The sequence below is a fragment of the Mustelus asterias genome, chromosome 9, assembly GCF_964213995.1.
Source record: "Mustelus asterias chromosome 9, sMusAst1.hap1.1, whole genome shotgun sequence".
Lineage (NCBI taxonomy): Eukaryota > Metazoa > Chordata > Chondrichthyes > Carcharhiniformes > Triakidae > Mustelus > Mustelus asterias.
This window is the reverse complement of record NC_135809.1, coordinates 9662338-9682513: the sequence shown is the minus strand read 5'-3', so window position 1 is coordinate 9682513 and position 20176 is coordinate 9662338. Positions and strand designations below refer to the sequence as shown.

General features: G+C 48.6%; 1 protein-coding gene across 1 annotated transcript in view; it reads left to right on the top strand.

Moving 5' to 3' along the window:
- Positions 1-218: 218 nt before the first annotated feature.
- Positions 219-20176, top strand: part of LOC144498477 (tetratricopeptide repeat protein 41-like) — a 56817-nt gene continuing 36859 nt past the window's right edge. The window contains exons 1-7 of the mRNA XM_078219653.1: positions 219-342; positions 7546-8611; positions 11410-11632; positions 14378-14583; positions 16713-16876; positions 18096-18543; positions 19942-19944. Of these exons, the coding sequence (XP_078075779.1) occupies positions 7825-8611; positions 11410-11632; positions 14378-14583; positions 16713-16876; positions 18096-18543; positions 19942-19944 (1831 nt within the window). The 5' untranslated portion in view covers positions 219-342; positions 7546-7824. The remainder of the gene's footprint in view (positions 343-7545; positions 8612-11409; positions 11633-14377; positions 14584-16712; positions 16877-18095; positions 18544-19941; positions 19945-20176) is intronic.

The window sequence follows — 20176 nt, the reverse complement described above, 5'->3', positions numbered from 1 at the left end:
AGGGAGGCGCTGTCACTAACCCCTCCCCCCCAGTGCTGTCACTATCACCCCTCCCCCCCAAGTGCCGTCACTAACCCACCCACCCCCCCCAGGGCCATCACTAACCCACCCTCCTCCCAGCGCTGTTGCTAACCCCCTCTGACCGTCGCTAGCCACACCCCCCCCCCCCCCCCCCAGCGCTGTCTCTACTCTCCCCCCACCGCTACCAACACACACACCAACCCGGCTCAGGCTGCAGCCGCACCGCTGATCCGCTTCCGGGGGCACCGGGTCGCTCACCCTGACAACCGCGCTGGGACACGGTCGCCATGGCAACTGGGAAAGCTCCAGCCGTTCGGACAGGTGAATGAGTGAGGGACAGGTGAGGGAGGGAGTGAGGGACAGGTGAGGGAGGGAGTGAGGGACAGGTGAGGGAGGGAGGGAGAGACAGGTGAGGGAGGGAGGGAGAGACAGGTGAGGGAGGGAGGGAGAGACAGGTGAGGGAGGGAGGGAGAGACAGGTGAGGGAGGGAGGGAGAGACAGGTGAGGGAGGGAGGGAGAGACAGGTGAGGGAGGGAGGGAGAGACAGGTGAGGGAGGGAGGGAGAGACAGGTGAGGGAGGGAGGGAGAGACAGGTGAGGGAGGGAGGGAGAGACAGGTGAGGGAGGGAGGGAGAGACAGGTGAGGGAGGGAGGGAGAGACAGGTGAGGGAGGGAGAGACAGGTGAGGGAGGGAGGGAGAGACAGGTGAGGGAGGGAGGGAGAGACAGGTGAGGGAGGGAGGGAGAGACAGGTGAGGGAGGGAGGGAGAGACAGGTGAGGGAGGGAGGGAGAGACAGGAGGGAGGGAGGGAGAAACAGGGGAGGGAGGGAGAGACAGGTGAGGGAGGGAGGGAGGGAGAGACAGGTGAGGGAGGGAGGGAGGGAGGGAGAGACAGGTGAGGGAGGGAGGGAGGGAGAGACAGGTGAGGGAGGGAGGGAGAGACAGGTGAGGGAGGGAGGGAGAGACAGGTGAGGGAGGGAGGGAGGGAGAGACAGGTGAGGGAGGGAGGGAGAGACAGGTGAGGGAGGGAGGGAGAGACAGGTGAGGGAGGGAGGGAGAGACAGGTGAGGGAGGGAGGGAGAGACAGGTGAGGGAGGGAGGGAGAGACAGGTGAGGGAGGGAGGGAGAGACAGGTGAGGCAGGGAGGGAGGGAGGGAGAGACAGGTGAGGGAGGGAGGGAGGGAGAAACAGGTGAGGGAGGGAGGGAGAAACAGGTGAGGGAGGGAGAGACAGGTGAGGGAGGGAGAGACAGGTGAGGGAGGGAGGGAGAGACAGGTGAGGGAGGGAGGGAGAGACAGGTGAGGGAGGGAGGGAGAGACAGGTGAGGGAGGGAGGGAGAGACAGGTGAGGGAGGGAGGAAGAGACAGATGAGGGAGGGAGGGAGAGACAGGTGAGGGAGGGAGGGAGGGAGAGACAGGTGAGGGAGGGAGGGAGAAACAGGTGAGGGAGGGAGGGAGAAACAGGTGAGGGAGGGAGGGAGGGAGAGACAGGTGAGGGAGGGAGGGAGAAACAGGTGAGGGAGGGAGGGAGGGAGGGAGAAACAGGTGAGGGAGGGAGGGAGGGAGGGAGAAACAGGTGAGGGAGGGAGGGAGAGACAGGTGAGGGAGGGAGGGAGAGACAGGTGAGGGAGGGAGGGAGAGACAGGTGAGGGAGGGAGGGAGAGACAGGTGAGGGAGGGAGGGAGAGACAGGTGAGGGAGGGAGGGAGAGACAGGTGAGGGAGGGAGGGAGAGACAGGTGAGGGAGGGAGAGACAGGTGAGGGAGGGAGAGACAGGTGAGGGAGGGAGGGAGAGACAGGTGAGGGAGGGAGGGAGAGACAGGTGAGGGAGGGAGGGAGAGACAGGTGAGGGAGGGAGGGAGAGACAGGTGAGGGAGGGAGGGAGAGACAGGTGAGGGAGGGAGGGAGAGACAGGGGAGGGAGGGAGAAACAGGGGAGGGAGGGAGAGACAGGTGAGGGAGGGAGGGAGGGAGAGACAGGTGAGGGAGGGAGGGAGGGAGGGAGAGACAGGTGAGGGAGGGAGGGAGAGACAGGTGAGGGAGGGAGGGAGAGACAGGTGAGGGAGGGAGGGAGAGACAGGTGAGGGAGGGAGGGAGAGACAGGTGAGGGAGGGAGGGAGAGACAGGTGAGGGAGGGAGGGAGAGACAGGTGAGGGAGGGAGGGAGAGACAGGTGAGGGAGGGAGGAAGAGACAGGTGAGGGAGGGAGGGAGAGACAGGTGAGGGAGGGAGGGAGAGACAGGTGAGGCAGGGAGGGAGGGAGGGAGAGACAGGTGAGGGAGGGAGGGAGGGAGAAACAGGTGAGGGAGGGAGGGAGAAACAGGTGAGGGAGGGAGAGACAGGTGAGGGAGGGAGGGAGAGACAGGTGAGGGAGGGAGGGAGAGACAGGTGAGGGAGGGAGGGAGAGACAGGTGAGGGAGGGAGGGAGAGACAGGTGAGGGAGGGGGGGAGAGACAGATGAGGGAGGGAGGAAGAGACAGATGAGGGAGGGAGGGAGAGACAGGTGAGGGAGGGAGGGAGGGAGAGACAGGTGAGGGAGGGAGGGAGAAACAGGTGAGGGAGGGAGGGAGAAACAGGTGAGGGAGGGAGGGACAGGTGAGGGAGGGAGGGAGAGACAGGGGAGGGAGGGAGAAACGGGAGGGAGGGAGAGACAGGTGAGGGAGGGAGGGAGGGAGAGACAGGTGAGGGAGGGAGGGAGAGACAGGTGAGGGAGGGAGGGAGAGACAGGTGAGGGAGGGAGGGAGAGACAGGTGAGGGAGGGAGGGAGAGACAGGTGAGGGAGGGAGGGAGAGACAGGTGAGGGTGGGAGGGAGAGACAGGTGAGGGAGGGAGGGAGGGAGAGACAGGTGAGGGAGGGAGGGAGAAACAGGTGAGGGAGGGAGAGACAGGTGAGGGAGGGAGGGAGAGACAGGTGAGGGAGGGAGGGAGAGACAGGTGAGGGAGGGAGGGAGAGACAGGTGAGGGAGGGAGGGAGAGACAGGTGAGGGAGGGAGGGAGAGACAGGTGAGGGAGGGAGGGAGAGACAGGTGAGGGAGGGAGGGAGAGACAGATGAGGGAGGGACAGGTGAGGGAGGGAGGGACAGGTGAGGGAGGGAGGGACAGGTGAGGGAGGGAGGGAGGGACCGGTGAGGGAGGGACAGGTGAGGGAGGGACAGGTGAGGGAGGGACCGGTGAGGGAGGGAGGGAGGGACCGGTGAGGGAGGGACCGGTGAGGGAGGGAGGGAGGGAGGGACAGGTGAGGGAGGAAGGGGGGGTGAGGGAGGGAGGGAGAGACAGGGGAGGGAGGGAGAGACAGGTGAGGGAGGGAGGGAGAGACAGGTGAGGGAGGGAGGGAGGGAGAGACAGGTGAGGGAGGGAGGGAGAGACAGGTGAGGGAGGGAGGGAGAGACAGGGGAGGGAGGGAGGGAGAGACAGGGGAGGGAGGGAGGGAGAGACAGGTGAGGGAGGGAGAGACAGGTGAGTGAGGGAGGGAGGGACCGGTGAGGGAGGGACCGGTGAGGGAGGGAGGGAGGGACAGGTGAGGGAGTGATGGAGAGACAGGGTGAGGGAGGAAGGGACAGGTGAGGGGGTGAGGGAGGGAAGGAGAGACAGGTGAGGGAGGGAGGGAGAGACAGGTGAGGGAGGGAGAGACAGGTGAGGGAGGGAGAGACAGGTGAGGGAGGGACAGGTGAGGGAGGGATGGAGGGACAGGTGAGGGAGGGATGGAGGGACAGGTGAGGGAGGGATGGAGGGACAGGTGAGGGAGGGATGGAGGGACAGGTGAGGGAGGGATGGACAGGTGAGGTGGTGAGGGAGGGAGGGAGAGACAGGTGAGGGAGGGAGGGAGGGAGAGACAGGTGAGGGAGGGAGGGAGGGACAGGTGAGGGAGGGAGGGAGGGACAGGTGAGGGAGGGAGGGAGAGACAGGTGAGGGAGGGACAGGTGAGGGAGGGAGGGACAGGTGAGGGAGGGACAGGTGAGGGAGTGATGGAGAGACAGGTGAGGGAGGAAGGGACAGGTGAGGGGGTGAGGGAGGGAGGGAGAAACAGGTGAGGGAGGGAGGGAGAGACAGGTGAGGGAGGGAGGGAGAGACAGGTGAGGGAGGGAGGGAGAGACAGGTGAGGGAGGGAGGGAGAGACAGGTGAGGGAGGGACAGGTGAGGGAGGGAGGGAGGGACAGGTGAGGGAGGGATGGAGGGACAGGTGAGGGAGGGATGGAGGGACAGGTGAGGGAGGGATGGAGGGACAGGTGAGGGAGGGAGGGAGGGACTGGTGAGGGAGGGAGGGAGGGACTGGTGAGGGAGGGAGGGACTGGTGAGGGAGGGAGGGACAGGTGAGGGAGGGAGGGAGGGACAGGGGAGGGAGGGAGGGACAGGGGAGGGAGGGAGGGACAGGTGAGGGAGGGAGGGACAGGTGAGGGACGAGGGAGGGAGGGACAGGTGAAGGAGGGAGGGAGGGAAGGACAGGGGAGGGAGGGAGGGAGGAACTGGTGGGGAGGGAAGGGGGCAGGGAGGGAGGGAAGGACTGGTGGGGAGGGAAGGCACAGTAAGAGTTTTAACAACACCAGGTTAAAGTCCAACAGGTTTATTTGGTAGCAAATGCCATTAGCTTTCGGAGTGCTGCTCCTTCGTCAGATGGAGTGGATATCAGATGGAGGGAAGGGGCAGGGAGGGAAGGAGGGAAGGACTGGTGAGGGAGGGTCAGGGGAGGGAGGGATAGGTGAGGGGGAGATGTGAGGATGGAATAAGTGAAGGAGGGACAGGTGTGAGGAGGGACATATGCAGGAGGATAGGTGTGGGGAGCTGGCAGAAGAAACAAACCTAGTAGTATCAGAATCCATTGGAACGTCTCGAAGGAAACTGCACACCCCTATAAAGACAACTAATTTGCGAGGCCATGGGGAAAAGGTTTGGGACTGAATTGGCTAGTTCCTTCAAAGAGGCAGCAACTATATTTTAGTTATGGGGTGGCATGGTGACACTGCAGTTAGCACTGCTGCCTCACAGCACCAAGGACCTGAGTTCAATTCCCGACTTGGGTCATTATCTGTGCGGAGACTGCATGTTCTCCCTGTGTCTGGCGTGGGTTTGCTCCGGGTGCTCTGGTTTTCTCCCACAATCTGAAAGACATGATGTGGAGATGCCGGCGTTGGATTGGGGTAAGCACAGTAAGAAGTCTCACAACACCAGGTTAAAGTCCAACAGGTTTATTTGGTAGCATGAGCTTTCGGAGCGCTGCCCCTTCATCAGGTGAGTGGAGAGTTGGGTTCACAAATAGGGCATATATAGACACAGACTCAATTACAAGATAATGGTTGGAATGCAAGTCTTGACAGGTAATCGAGTCTTTACAGGTGCAGACAATGTGAATGGAAAAAGGGTTAAGCACAGGTTAAAGAGTTGTGGACACGGATGCCATCATCTCACGTGAGAACACCATCCACCAGGTACATGGTACATACTCTTGAGACTCGGCCAACATTGTCTACCTGATACGCTGCAGGAAAGGGTGTCCCGAGGCATGGTACATCGACGAGACCATGCAGATGCTACGACAACGGATGAATGGACACTGCTTGACGATCACCAGGAAGGAGTTGTCCCTTCCTGTTGGGGATCACTTCAGCAGCCAAGGGCATTCAGCCTCTGATCTTCGGGTAAGTGTTCTCCAAGGCAGCCTTCAAGACACACGACAGCGCAGAGTCGCTGAGCAGAGACTGATAGCCAAGTTCCGCACACATGAGGAAGACCTCAACCGGGATCTTGGGTTCATGTCACACTATCTGTAACCCCCACGACTTGTCTGGGCTTGCAAAATCTTACTAACTATTCGGGTTTGAGGCAATTCACACATCTTTAACCTGTGCTTAACCCTTTCTCCACTCGCATTGTCTGCACCTGTAAAGACTTGATTACCTGTTAAGACTCGCATTCCAACCATTATCTTGCAATTGAGTCTGTGCCTATATATGCCCTGTTTGTGAACCCAACTCTCCAATCACCTGATGAAGGGGCAACGCTCCGAAAGCTCGCGCTACCAAATAAACCTGTTGGACTTTAACCTGATGTTGTGAGATTTCTTACTGAATCTGAAAGACGTGCTGGTTAGGTGCATTGGCCATGCTAAATTCCCCCTCAGTGTACCCAAACAGGTGCCGGAATGCGGCGGCTAGGGGATTTTCACAGTAACTTCATTGCAGTGTTAAACTGAGCCTACTTGTGACACTAATAAAAAAACATTTTAAAAAACTGAAGGTGCTGTTACAAATATTAAGTAGCATCCGGAAGCGGGCACTCTGCATTTTTGCAAGACTTTTATATGAAAAATGTTTCTCCCAGAGATTTTTTTTTAATGATCCTAGCTCAAAAACATTTGCAGATGAACAAAGCAATCACAATTCTCTTGGGGTGAGTTCATATGGTGGATCCGGTGGTGTTCAAGTGCCTGTCAGACTAATATTTTGATGTTGGTTGCAAGCTCCCAAGAGCTGTTTGTGAGGCTTCTGAAGGAGACCCATTTTTATCTTTCACCAGGAAACAGGCAAATCAGAAGCACATTTTCATGGAATTGGTAGCATAAATTCAGAATGCTCTCCTGGAAAACCTGTGGATGCTGAGGGTAAACTGAAATTATCAAAGCTAAGACAAAAATATATTCTACTGAATAATGGTATTAAAGGGACGGGTGGGCATTTTGAGCTAAGGTAAGTAATTTTAGATGGAGTACACATCTGCCACAATATAATTAAATGGGGAAAGGTAGACCTTAAGGATGGAATGGCCTACTCTCTTCCGAGGGTGCTGCCATTTCTTCAGGCACAATGGGCTGAATGGCCTCCTTCTGTGCTGGAAGATCTCTGTTCCTGTGGCAATGCGGTGTTGCAGAGATGTCAGTACGTGCGCTTAAACCAGGAAGGTCTACTTGAAGAAGTATAACTAGATCTGGTTTGCAACGCATTGAAGTTTGTAAAATTGAGTGTGTGTGAATTGCCTGTAGAAGTTCAGAAATTAAGTTTATTCAAAACTGAGACATCTAGATTTCTGGAGAGCAAGGAATATAGGGACAGTTCAACAAGTTTATTAGTCACAAGTAAGGCTTACATTTGCACTGCAATGAAGTTACTGTGAAATTCCCCCGAGTCGCCACAGTCTGGTGCCTGTTTGGGTCAATGCACCTAACCAGCATGTCTTTCGGACCGAGAGGAAACCGGAGCACCCGGAGGAAACCCACGCAGACACTGGGAGAATGTGCAAACTCCACACAGATAGTGACCCAAGCCAGGAATCGAACCTGGGTCCCTGGCGCTGTGAGGCAGCGGCGCTAACCACTGTGCAGTCGAAGATGAGTTATGATTTCACTCAATGATGCAGCAGGCTCGACGGGCTTATCCTTAGGTTCTTGTGCAATTAAAGAAATCACTATCTTTTTTTATAAAGTACTTTAATTAGGTTGAAATGGAATACACAGTTGTCTAAAAAGATAGCAATACAAACCATTTAGAGTTACAAATTTGCAGTGATTTCTTAAAACACAAATTTCCATTCTATTTTAGTAATTGTGAAGAAGCTGACGATATCAGCAACGTGGAACCGAAGTTGTTATGTAAGGAATTCTGAACCCATTCAAAGGACCATTTTTATTTCACATCTCCAATGGAAGTGCTGCAGAAGTTGATGAACATGCACACATAAACAAGATGGCTGCATGTAATTCCATTTGCACCTTCTGCAATTTTGAGGGAAAAGTCACAAGAATTCTATGATTTAAAAAAAAAACAGTGCTCATTCTTTGGGTAGAAAGAACTTAAGAAAATATCCTAAAATTTACAACCATGAGTGGATGTCTAAAAATACTGAGGAACATTGAGCCAGAGGACACTGAATGTTTTACATGTCACCCAGATTCCATCTATCGACCACCCATTTGGGTTTTTCTCCGTTCAACATCTGAGGATTTTCGGGAGGAAATAAACTATTTGAAAAGTGATGTTTTCCCTCTTCTAAGTGAATTCTGTGACAGCAGAAGAAGCAGCTTTAAAGTTTTAGACATGCAGTGGGCATCACATGAAGGAAGTCATCACCAGAGCACAGATTCCCACCACCTAAAGGTTTCATTAGACTTCATCGCCAAATACTCACCTTTCTTCATCTGCTTGTTAGGTCAGAAATATGGTGAGTATTGCCCACCAGATGCAAGTGGAACGGATGTGGAAGCTTTATCCAAGGTCGAAAAGAATATACAAATTGCAGCAAGAAATGGCTACTCTTGGATATTGCATGAAGATTACAAAAATTACAGTCTGATGGAGCTTGAGATTACTGAAGCAGCTCTGCTGAAGAACTCTGGGTTCAGCTTCTTTTATTTCCGAGATTCCCAGTATGTCGACGATATACTTCAGCAGGTTCCACAGGAGAAAAGGGAAATGATAGAGAGCAAATATAAAAGTAGGGATCATTATGAGGAACGGAAGGTATGGGAACTGAAGGAAAAGATAGTCAATAAAGGATTACCTGTTGAAATTTTTAGGACAGTTGAAGAATTAGGAGAAGCAGTCTTGATAAACTGCAGAGATGCTATTGACAAATTGTATCCCATGGATTTAGTTCCTTTGCAAACAGGTAAGCTTATCGCACGATCATGTAATAAAAGCCAATTCTATTCTTGGCTCTGCTATTAACACATTTGGTCACTGGTGTTGTTGAATCAACTTCTTCCTGAAGGACACAGATTGGAGGTTATTCTTCAGTCAATATGGTCAATGTTTGAAATTGGAAATGGAAAAGATTAATAAGCTGAATTATTGTATTATGACATTATCAACTCAATGGGGAAAGAAAACTTTGAACAAAGTTTTACCAAGCTGAAATACTGACTCATGAAGTTCGACATCTGTTAATATAGCCAATGAAATGGGGAGTATGTTGAAGAAAAGGCACTGGCCTTTAATATCAGTTGTGTTGAGGGACAGTGGAATATGAAGAGCCTCCTCTATTTGTGGAATCCCTCCATCATATTGTGTGGCATCACTACTGTGCTAAATGAGAGATTTCAAACAGATCCAGCAACTCAAGACTGGGCATCCTTGAGGCGCTGTGGGTCATTTAGAGCAGCAGAATTGTATTCAGCCACATATCCTCCACTCTACCATCATCACTGAGCCAGTGGGTCAACCCTGATTCAATGAAGGGTGCAGGCATGCATGCCAAGAGCAGCACCAGGCATTCCTAAAAATGAGGTGTCAACCTGGTGAAGCTACAACGCAGGATGGCTTGTGTGCCAAACAGCATACGCAGCAAGGGATGGATAGAACTAAAGGATCCCACAACCAATGGATCAGATCCAAGCGCTGCAGTCCTGCCACACCAATCAATGAAGGAGGAGGAGGCTCCAGAAATATCCCTGCCCTCACTGATAGGGAAGCCCAGCACATCAGTGCAAAAGATAAGGCTGAAACATTTGCAACAATCTTCACCCGGAAGTGCCATGTGGATGATCCATCTTGGCCTCCCCGGATGACCCCAACATCACAGATGAGAGTCTTTGGCCAGTTTGATTCACTCCACGTGACATCAAGAAATGGCTAAAGGCTATGGACCCTGACAATATTCTGGCAATAGTACTAATGCCGTGCTCCAGAACATTCCACACCCCTAGCCAGGCTGTTCCAGTACACCTACAATGCTGGCATTGACCCAGCAATGTGGAAAATTGCCCAGGTATGTCCAGTACACAGGACAAATCCAGCTCGGTCAATTGCTGCCCCATCAGTCCAAAAAAGGGCCAGGGAGGGCCAGAAGTCAATTTTCAAGTCCCAGGTTGGCAGACCCAAACATTCTGGAGCATATTCATGCGCCGCTGTTGGGTACAATTCAGAGAAGCAATCGAGTCATGTTTGTCATACATTTTGATATAAAGGGTTAATGGTCCAGTTGGAGAGCAGTAATTTTTTGTTTGCTGTTTGGCTACTTCTCTCTTCTATGAGGCTGCTGGCCTTCCGATCTCCTGTCTCCTCTATTTTGCAAGCCCAGTCATAGCTGTCATTTCCCTTTGAGGATTACACTCAGCTATAAGCTCCCACCGCCTGGCAGCACTCCTCACCATTAATTGAGTGTCAAGCTTGCCCCCGGTCCGATTAGGGGAACTACATTTGAAAGATTGTGAAATATCAGTGATGCAGAGTCAGGGCCCAAAAATGATCCAGGCATCGAATTCCCGATCCCCGACTGAAAATGTAGCCCATGGTGTCAAACTATATTTCAGGGACAGTTCTGCAGAAGTTGGCCATTTCAATGTTTCTCTAATCAGTAGATTTCCCTTCCTAATAGCACAGTGAGTGCCCCTACACCACATGGACTTCTGTGGTTCAAGAAGGCAGCTCGCCACCACTTTCTCAAGAGTGATTTGGAACGGGCAATGAATGCTGGTCTAGCCAGCGATGCCCACGTCCCATGAAAGAATAAAAAAAGCACATTAGGACGTGAGGGGAATATGTTTATTGGTGTCTTGCTTTGCAACATTTAGGTATTTTTGATAATGCAATAATAAATAGACAAATTAATAATAAATAACAATGATTTATGATAAATAAAGACTTCGCTTGATAGTTCTGTTTGTCGTTTTTACAAAGCAAAGGTAAATGCTTAAATTAATCCCAGGGAGTGCAGAAACCCAAGGGAACATGAGTTTAATTTAATTATTGCCACTACACTGATAATAATTGCATAATTATTAAACAGAGGATAGGATTTATTTGGTGGGTATAAACAAAAACAGCATTGAGTATTTATTTTACAGTCAAATTAGAAAAAGATCATGCAATTCTTAAGGTGTCAGGTTGGTGGTTTCCTCAGGAAAGCATAAAGTCATATTTTGATTGGACAGTTTGTGTGTCAGACTAACAAATTTGTCATTTGGAGAGAGAAAACCGAAATGAACACCCACAAAAGACTTATTATCCACTCCCTGGTTTTGATGAGAATGAAAAGTACATCGACATATATTTGAAATTAATGGTTTTAAGAATGATTCACTGGTAATAGTGTGAGGCAGAGGATTAGCTTCTAGATTTACCTGCAATGTGGAGCTAAGGACAAACCATTTATCCCTATTGCTGCTTAGCTGTGGTGCCTTGAATTAAAACAACAATGTGTCATATAGTCATATAAAATTGGAAATCAGTGCAGTACAAAATCAGGTAAAATGTTTTAAAAATCCCTATGATAGACCTTTTGAAGATTTCAGTCTGTGTGTGTTCTGATTAGGTTGGAGTAGAACATTGGCATTATAAAATATACTTTGCAATGTTATAAGTAAAGATATTTTACAGCTTGCAATAGTAGTTTTAACCCAAAGTAGCACCTATTGACTGTTGTCATTGAACTAACTGCGTAGCATTGGAACAAATGAACCTTGCCAGGAATGTTCTCTCTTTCAGATCATGAAAGTTATCTAGAACTTTGTTATCATGAAGCATTTTCTCAAAGGTATAGCCAAACGTTTGTGCAAACAACAGAAACAAAGAAGGTTTTCAGAATTCTAGACACATTTGCTGGTTCTTCCCGAAGTGGCATTTATATGGAAGCCAACAATGGATTAACTGAAAATAAACGTACCGGTGCCTTTTGTGCAGTGAAGCCAAGGTGTGGTAGACAAAAAGGGAAAGCCTTTTATTTTGATTCAGGCTTGTGCAATTATAATGTTCATGAACGTGACGTCAGATTATTAAACTTTGTGACTTTACATTCTGAATTCCCATCTTGATCTTGTTCTGCATTTGGGCAGCACGGTGGCACAGCGGTTAGCACTGCTGCCTCACAGCGCCAGGGACTCGGGTTCGATTCCCAGCTTGGGTCACTGTCTGTGTGGAGTTTGCACATTCTCCCCGTGTCTGCGTGGGTTTCCTCCGAGTGCTCCGGTTTCCTCCCACATTCTGAAAAACGTGCTGGTTAGGTGCATTGGTCATGCTAAATTCTCCCTCAGAGTGCCCGAACAGGCGCCAGACTGTGGCAACTAGGGGAATTTCATAGTAACTTCATTGCAGTGTTAATGTAAGCCTTACTTGTGACCACTAAATAAACTTTAACTTTATTTCCATTTCTCAGATACCTCTTTTGTTCTTGCTGTTTATTTTCTCAGTATTTATCTAAACTGTCAGTTTTAATGTGTTCTTTTGTGAGAATTGACACTTAGTGCTAATACTGCCATGACAATGATTTAATTATGCTGGCAGTGCAATTCTATCACAGCTAGGATTGCAGCACGAGATGATGATAAATCTGTGTGTGAAGCAACAATTATGAATGCAAGTTCATTTCTCTCCATTCTTGCCACGAGAAAATGATTCTGTGGAAGGGGTATTATAAAATGGGGAGAGATGGAAATTTTAAAATGAAGGTCAGAAATATATCTATAGTTTACTTAAATGTTAAATATTTGCATTATTTCATGGATGGGGGGTGTGGTGGTGGTGGCACAGTGGTTAGCACTGCCGCCTCACAACGCCAGGGACCCGGGTTCGATTCCCGGCTCGGGTCACTGTCTGTGTGGAGTCTGCACGTTCTCCCCGTGTCTGCGTGGGTTTCCTCCGGGTACTCCGGTTTCCTCCCACAGTCCAAAGATGTGCTGGTTAGGTGCATTGGCCATGCTAAATTCTCCCTCAGTGTACCCGAACAGGCGCTGAAGTGTGGCGACCAGGGGATTTTCACAGTAACTTCATTGCAGTGTTAATGTAAGCCTACTTGTGACTAATAAATAAACTTTAAAACTTCTTCAACTTCCTTCTAAATAACTGGATGAAGAATTAGTGTAACATTTGTTTCGATGGAGTCAATTGAATAAAGTGTTGGGTATAAACAAGTCACAAATTACATGGAAGGAGCAGTACTTTTTTTTCCCAGAAGGAAGACCTCATCCTTCTCCTTAAGGTAGATGCCCTAATAGGACATTAGCGGCCATAAACCTCTAATGGATTGGTCCATGATCATGCTTGGCAAAGTACTGCAGTGATTTACTGTTGCCTTCTGCAGTATGGCTGACCAGAAAACTCTCTCACTCATACTACTTGCCCTCAGGTGTATTGGGAGGGTTTTCAGACTGAAGATCAATCTGTTTGGCTGCGCTGGAGTGTCTAGCTCAAAGGTAGAGACGCTGCCACTGTGCCACAAGATCTGAAGGAGTACTATGTTTTGAAAAAATATATACTATTGCGATTTTCTCTTTGATTGGATGAAGAACATTTTAAAAACATTTGAGCCATAATCCATGTTACGGTGCCAGGAAATCCATATTGAATGGTTAATTTAGAATGTAAAAACTAGGAGCAGAGGCCATCCGGCCCCTCGAGCCTGCTCCGCCATTCAATAAGATCATGGCTAATCTTTTCGTGGACTCAGCTCCACTTACCCACCTGCTCACCATAACCCTTAATTCCTTTATTGTTCAAAAATTTATCTATCCTTGCCTTAAAAACATTCAATGAGGTAGCCTCAACTGCTTCATTGGGCAGGGAATTCCATAGATTCACAACCCATTGGGTGAAGAAGTTCCTCCTCAACTCAGTCCTAAACCTGCTCCCCTGGGGTGGCACGGTGGTCCAGTGGTTAGCACTGCTGTCTCACAGTGCCAGGGACCCAGGTTTGATTCTCGGCTTGGGTCACTGTCTGTGCGGAGTCTGCACGTTCTTCCCGTGTCTGCGTGGGTTTCCTCTGGATGCACCGGTTTCCTCCCACAGTTCAAAAGACGTGCTGGTTAGATACATTGGCCATGCTAAATTCTCCCTCCGTGTACCTGAACAGGTGCCGGAGTGTGGCGACGAGGGGATTTTCACAGTTAACTTCATTGCAGTGTTGATATAAGCCTACTTGTGACACTAATAAATAAACTTTAAACCTTATTTTGCGGGCATGCCCCTCCTCATTCTAATTTCACCTGCCAGTGGAAACAACCTCCCTGCTTCTAATCTATTCCCTTCATAATCTTATGTTTTTATAAGATCTCCCCTCATTCTTCTCTATTCCAATGAGTATAGTCCCAGTCTACCCAGTCTCTCCTCATAAGCCAACCCTCTCAACTCTGGAATCAACCTAGTGAATCTCCTCTGCACCCCCTCCAGTGCCAGTATGTCCTTTCTCAAGTAAGAAGACCAAAACTGTACACAGTACTCCAGGTGTGGCCTCACCAGCACCTTATACAGCTGCAACATAACCTCCCCGTTGTTAAACTCCATCTCTCTAGCAATGAAGAACAAAATTCCCTAGCAGCTTCATGGAATCACCATGGATGTTATGTTAATAATATTGGTTACAAGGTGGGGGGGGGGGGGATGGGTAAAAGTGGCTTCAATGTTGATCACTTTTTGATATATTTTTCTTCTGATTAACTTGTAGATGTAGGCAAAGTATGTCTGTTATATTACTGTGTGGTGAGAAAGGCTGTGGCAAGTCAACGGTGATCTGCAATTGGCTAAAACACTTCACGCTGAGAAACCCAAGTATCCTGGTGATAACTCACTTTGTGGGGAGCAGCTCTGCCAGCCACGATATCATGTCCTTCATGAGGCACTGCATTTTAAAACTACGTCATGAATATTTTGGTAATTATGTTTTTTTTTAAGAATCAAGCATGATAAATATTTAAGGACATTATCGAGATCTATTGCTTGTCAGTCTACTGACAAGAATGCACAACATGTGTAATTTCACATGGAAATGGAACCATGTGACTTCGGCACATCACGCGTATGTCTATTTCCTACTGATTTTAAGACGGCAGTGGTGCTTGAACTTGTTTAAGGTGTAGAGGGTGGAATTTTACAAGATTTTACATGTGCCCAGCTAGCCTGAAAATAGGAGAGTTCCAGACCCGTTTTTTTTAGGTGAGTTTTCACGTAGCAGACAGTGAGGGCACCATGAGCTCCGTAGTGGCATATTTTATTGTTGCTTAAATGATTTAAATGGGGTTTTGTGTTAGGGCCTAATGCACTCTCTGGGAGTTTACAACCCTTTTTGAATTGTTTTGGGAAGACAGGTCAGGTGGGACGGTTTATTTCCTCTTCCAAGAGTTCTTTTTCTTTCAGTTTTGGTTGCTGGCTAGTTAGAAGGTGTTTGGACTCCAGGCTGGAGGCAGTGAGTTGGTCTCTCTCCCTCGTGTGATCAATTCTGTTGGCTAGCTGGAAGCAGGTTTTCTTGCTTTCCTGGAGTCAAGATTTTGGGGTTGGTGGTTTGCTAGCTAGAGGCAAGCAGTGGCATTATCTCTATCCCGAGGTGCTGGGATTTCCAGAACAGAGAAGCCAGAGTTCATATCTCCAACCAAAGGATTAAGTCACAGGAGGTGTTACAGAGCTGCTAAACCACGTGAGCATTCGTATTTTCTGTGCTAAACCTGGGGTGGGTGTATGTTTGTAAGAAGGTTTGTTGTGTTGGAATAGTACATTGAGCTGTTAAGGTATTTACAATATCATGGTGGTTTGTTTTTTCTTGTTTGTAATTGGTAAAAGTTATTGCTAGTTTTCTTTCTATGTGTTAACTGTATTCTTAAATAAACCTTGTTTCATAAAAGCTCCTTAGTGGGCCATTTGAATCATATCTGGAGTGAAACGTCTTGGGAGAAATTCTCCCAGCCTGCTGCCCTGGGACTCAAGTGGAGGCCATTTATCGGGCTCCCCGCTGGGCGCCACAGGCTCTGCGAATCTCCGGCCATCGGATTTCCAGCGTCGTCAGCTCCAGACCAGAAATCGGCGCGGAGCTGTATAAATGATGGTAATGAGCGTTACCATACAATCAGCGGGCCCAGGACTGAAATCTCTGTGGTAGTGATAGATCTAATCCTGCTCAAAGACTTCAGAACATGGGTTTGAGAGGAGTTGTATGCATTTGAAAATTATAATTTGGATCATTTCTCATTCTTATCCTAATTGGTGTGAATTGTGTAGAAGTGTTGTGAACCAGCTCCGTATAGAGCTCTGAGCCCATCCACGCGCAAGAAGACTCAGACAGGCATCTGATTGACGGAGGTTGCTGGTTCCCTCTGCACCTTAGCCTGTTTTCCATCTGCTTCATCTCCACCCCTTCCTGGCAGGGTTCTCTGTCTATTGAAGTGTGAAAGGGTCACAGTAGCCACCCATCACAGAGTGGATGCACTGCAGTGGTGTGTGGTCACTGAGGCGCATGTACCTTGACATATTGGTGTGTTGTGGTTTATGCGATCATCTGATGAGACTTTCATTAGCAGAGCCAATACAGTCGTTCATCCTCTTGAGACATAGTATGGCCGACCTCTTGTGTATCCCCTGGGCATTTACTGCATCAATCACCTGTGCCTGTGCGGGGTTGGTCTCCCAGCTTGGCCTCCTCCTCCCATCAGCCAGGAAAACTATCTTCCTCCAGACCTGCAGGGAGGAATCACTAAACTTTGGGGCTGGCCCCTCAGCTCCCCTTCCAGACATCTCAGTGTTAATATTGAGTGGATGTCTGGTCGCCTTTTAAAAATAGTGCCCAGATATGACAGCGGGACGCATGCCATCCAGCTCACCCTGTCATGGCGCATGTCACAAAATCCCCAGCTGCATAATTTCTGAGGCAGGAGATGGAAGATGCTGTGAGATTTCCCATTGGTCTATGCCATCCCCATCCCCACTGGGCTATGTATTGCTGTCAGCTCATTGGAAAGTGAATATGAATCAATGCACAGTAAGTATGAAACATTTTTCGAATTGAATTTCAGGAACTCAACATCACCCGGATGCTTTCAGTGCAAATCCTGCAGATATTTGGACGTTTCAGATGATCCGCGAAGCCTTCATAGCAGCAATTGGTTTAAAACCATGTGTGCTGGTGTTAGATGGTGCTGATCAACTAACTGGAACCCATGGGATGTCAATGATCCAGGTATTCTTCTCATTATTAATGATAATTTGATAATAAAACAGATCTTTAGAGCTTTTAAAAATAAGGGGCAGGATTTTGCAGATAGAATCATAAAAGCCCTACAGGGCAGAAGGAGGCCATTCGGCCCATCAAGTCTGCACCGACAACAATCCCACCCAGGCCCTATCTCCGTCACTCCACATAGTTACCCCACTAATCCCTCTAACCTACGTATCCTGGGACATTAAGGGGCAACTTAGCATGGCCAATCAACCTAACCCACGTATCTTTGCAGTGTGGGTGGAAGCAGGAGCACCCGGAGGAAACCCATGCAGACACGGGGAGAATGTGCAAACTCCGCACTGACGTGACCCAAGCTGGGAATCAAACCCAGGTCCCTGGAGCTGTGAGGCAGCAGTGCTAACCACTGTGCCACCTGCTCCACAGCTATCTGACCCTCCAAAAAGCATTAATTGTCTAAGGGTGAGAATTCCACCCCCATCTTGGATGGAAGTCCCACCTCAGAGAGCTACCAGCCAAACCAATTGGGCGGCAGTTCTGTAGTGCCAGGCTCGAGCAGGACTACAGGCAGTTACTCAAAAAAAGGATGTTATGGATGCCAGTCATCAACAAGTCCAGGTTATCAGTGGAACGTGGCTGAGACCACAGTCAGTGGGGTGAGAAGGGCTGGCTTTGAGAGGCTCCATGGTAGGTGTAAAGGGGGAGATGTGACTTTGTTGGGAGATGCCTCTGATGTTTTCCTGACACCAATCCATGGTGGTAAAAGCTGCAGAGCTACCTGTTTGATATGGTCCTCCCTTGCCATGGGAGGGGAGGAGCACGTCACGGGTTTGGAATGAAGTACTTAAATGGCCATTAATTGACCCAAGGAAAGAAAATCCAATAATCAATCCAAGCTTTATATGAAATAAAATAAAACATTACAGTAGTGGTGTGGGCCTCTTGTATATTCCATTCATAATATTCAATAACAAGACAATGAAAGTGGAGTTTGTCTCAGTAATTTGCAGCATCCACACAGTTTATAACTGTAACATTCATGATTTATTTTGACCTCATCATTGATTTGACAAAGTTCAAATGCCAGGAGCTTAGTAATTATTTATTTTTCTAAAGAGTTTTGAAATAAACCCAGAAAAATATGATGTGCATTTTGAATAGCTAGCAAATCTTTTCAACACTTATTCTGCAATTTATTGATACTAACCTCTCTCTGCAGGTAAAGGAATTCTCATGGCTTCCATGGCCTCTCCCACGTCATTGCAGGCTCATTGTAACCAGTGCCACTTCGAACCTTGCCTACAAATCATTGTCAATGTATGAAAAAGTTAAATTGGTGCACCTTTCCAATAGAACTGAGGATACATTCAGGATCCGTATCTTCCAGAACCATCTGGCCATGCCCCACAAAGAACTGCATGAGAGCCATATTCAAAATATCATGGATAGAAAACTGAGCACAATTCCACTAGTCCTGGTTATATTGGCTAACGAGCTTCGAGTATGTGGAGCATTCAGAAATGAGACAGATTGTCTGGATGAATATCTCCACTGTCATTCTATTCAGGAGTTGTGGGCTGCTGTACTTAGGCGGTGGATTGAAGACTATAGTTGGGTTAATGAGAACATGACTGATGGCAGAGTAAAAGACATCACTCCTTCTTCCTGTTCTCATTCTTCCAGATCAGGTTAGTAACTATATTTTATGTGACAGTTAAAATAATCCATAAAGCTTACAAAAGCCACAGAGAAAACTGACATGATGTTCACATAAATATAAAGAAGATTTGACATAGCAGTTGCTTATCTATTAAAATTACAACTTTGTTCCATTTTGTGTTCCGATTTGTCCTTGAAAGCCAAGTTCAATTCTCTTCCAAGAAGAATGGATAAGGTCGCTTTTCTGATGTTTAGTGATGAAAAATGGCTGTTTTTCAAAAAGCAAATGTGGTCTCAGCCTTGCCAACCTGGCAAAGTCCACTTCATCCAGAAATCCTGCAGACCAACAATGGTTTAATAAGTTAAATTTATTTACTAGTGTCACAAGTAGGCTTACCTTAACACTGCAATGAAGTTACTGTGAAAATCTCCAAGTCACCACACTCCGGCGCCTGTTCCGGTGCACTGAGGGAGAATTTAGCATGGCCAATGCACCAAACCAGCACGTCTTTCGGACTGTGGGAGGAAACCGGAGCACCCGGAGGAAACCTACACAGACACGGGGAGAACGTGCAAACTCCACACAGACAGTGACCCAAGCCGGGAATTGAACCCAGGTCCCTGGCGCTGTGGGGTAGCAGTGCTAACCACTGTGCCATCGTGCCGCCCCACTTAATAGGAAGCGTAGGAGAGCTAACCAGGAGCAGCATCAGGCCCAACTTGGAATAAGGCACCAACATCGACCATTGACTGTAGCCCATTCTGAACAATCCCATCAGCAGTGAATCAGAATAACACTCTGTAGCCCTGCAATATAGAAACAAGGATAGGCCATTTAGTTCATCCAATCGCTTTTGCAATTCAATGCGATCATTGCTGACCTGCTATTTAACTTCATATGCCTGCCATTGACCTTTAGTACCTTTGATTAATAATAATCTACCAACCTCAAATTTACAGGCCGGAATTCTCAGGCATTCATGCCCCACCACTGCTGCCAGCGAGAATGGAGAATTTGGCGCTCAGCTAAATCTTCATTCACTGCAGCGGGACTGGAGAATACCAGCTGCAGGCGAGATTGGAGTATCCGGCCCATAATTAACAATTGATGTAGTTTCAATGGCCATTTGCGGAAGACAGTTCCAGACTTCCACCATCCTTCTGTGCAGAAATGTTGACCTGATTTTCCTACTGAAAAGTCTGGTTCTGACTTTTCGATTACGTCCTAGACTGTGACCAGCGGAAACAAGTTCTGTCCATTTTCCTTAATATCTTAAAAATTCAGATCAAATCGTCCCTTAACCTTTAAAATTTTAATGGGTACAACCCTAGTTCGTATAATTTTTGCCTTGTGATTTAACTCTTATGGCGGAATTTTCCTGTCCCGCCCGCCACAGGAATCGTAGCAGGTGGGACACGGACCGCGCAAAGGTCTGTTGACCTCGGGTGGGACATTCCAGCATTGGGGCGAGCGCGGCCAGAAAATCCCACCCTTGGAGTCTAAATATCATTCTGCTAAATCTATGTTGCTCTTCTGCGAAGGCCAAAATATCCTTGGGTGTGGTGCCCAGACTTTTCTTATAGTATCCTAGGTATGGTTTGACCAAGTGGCTGTATGGCTTTGCCATAATTTTTGATTTG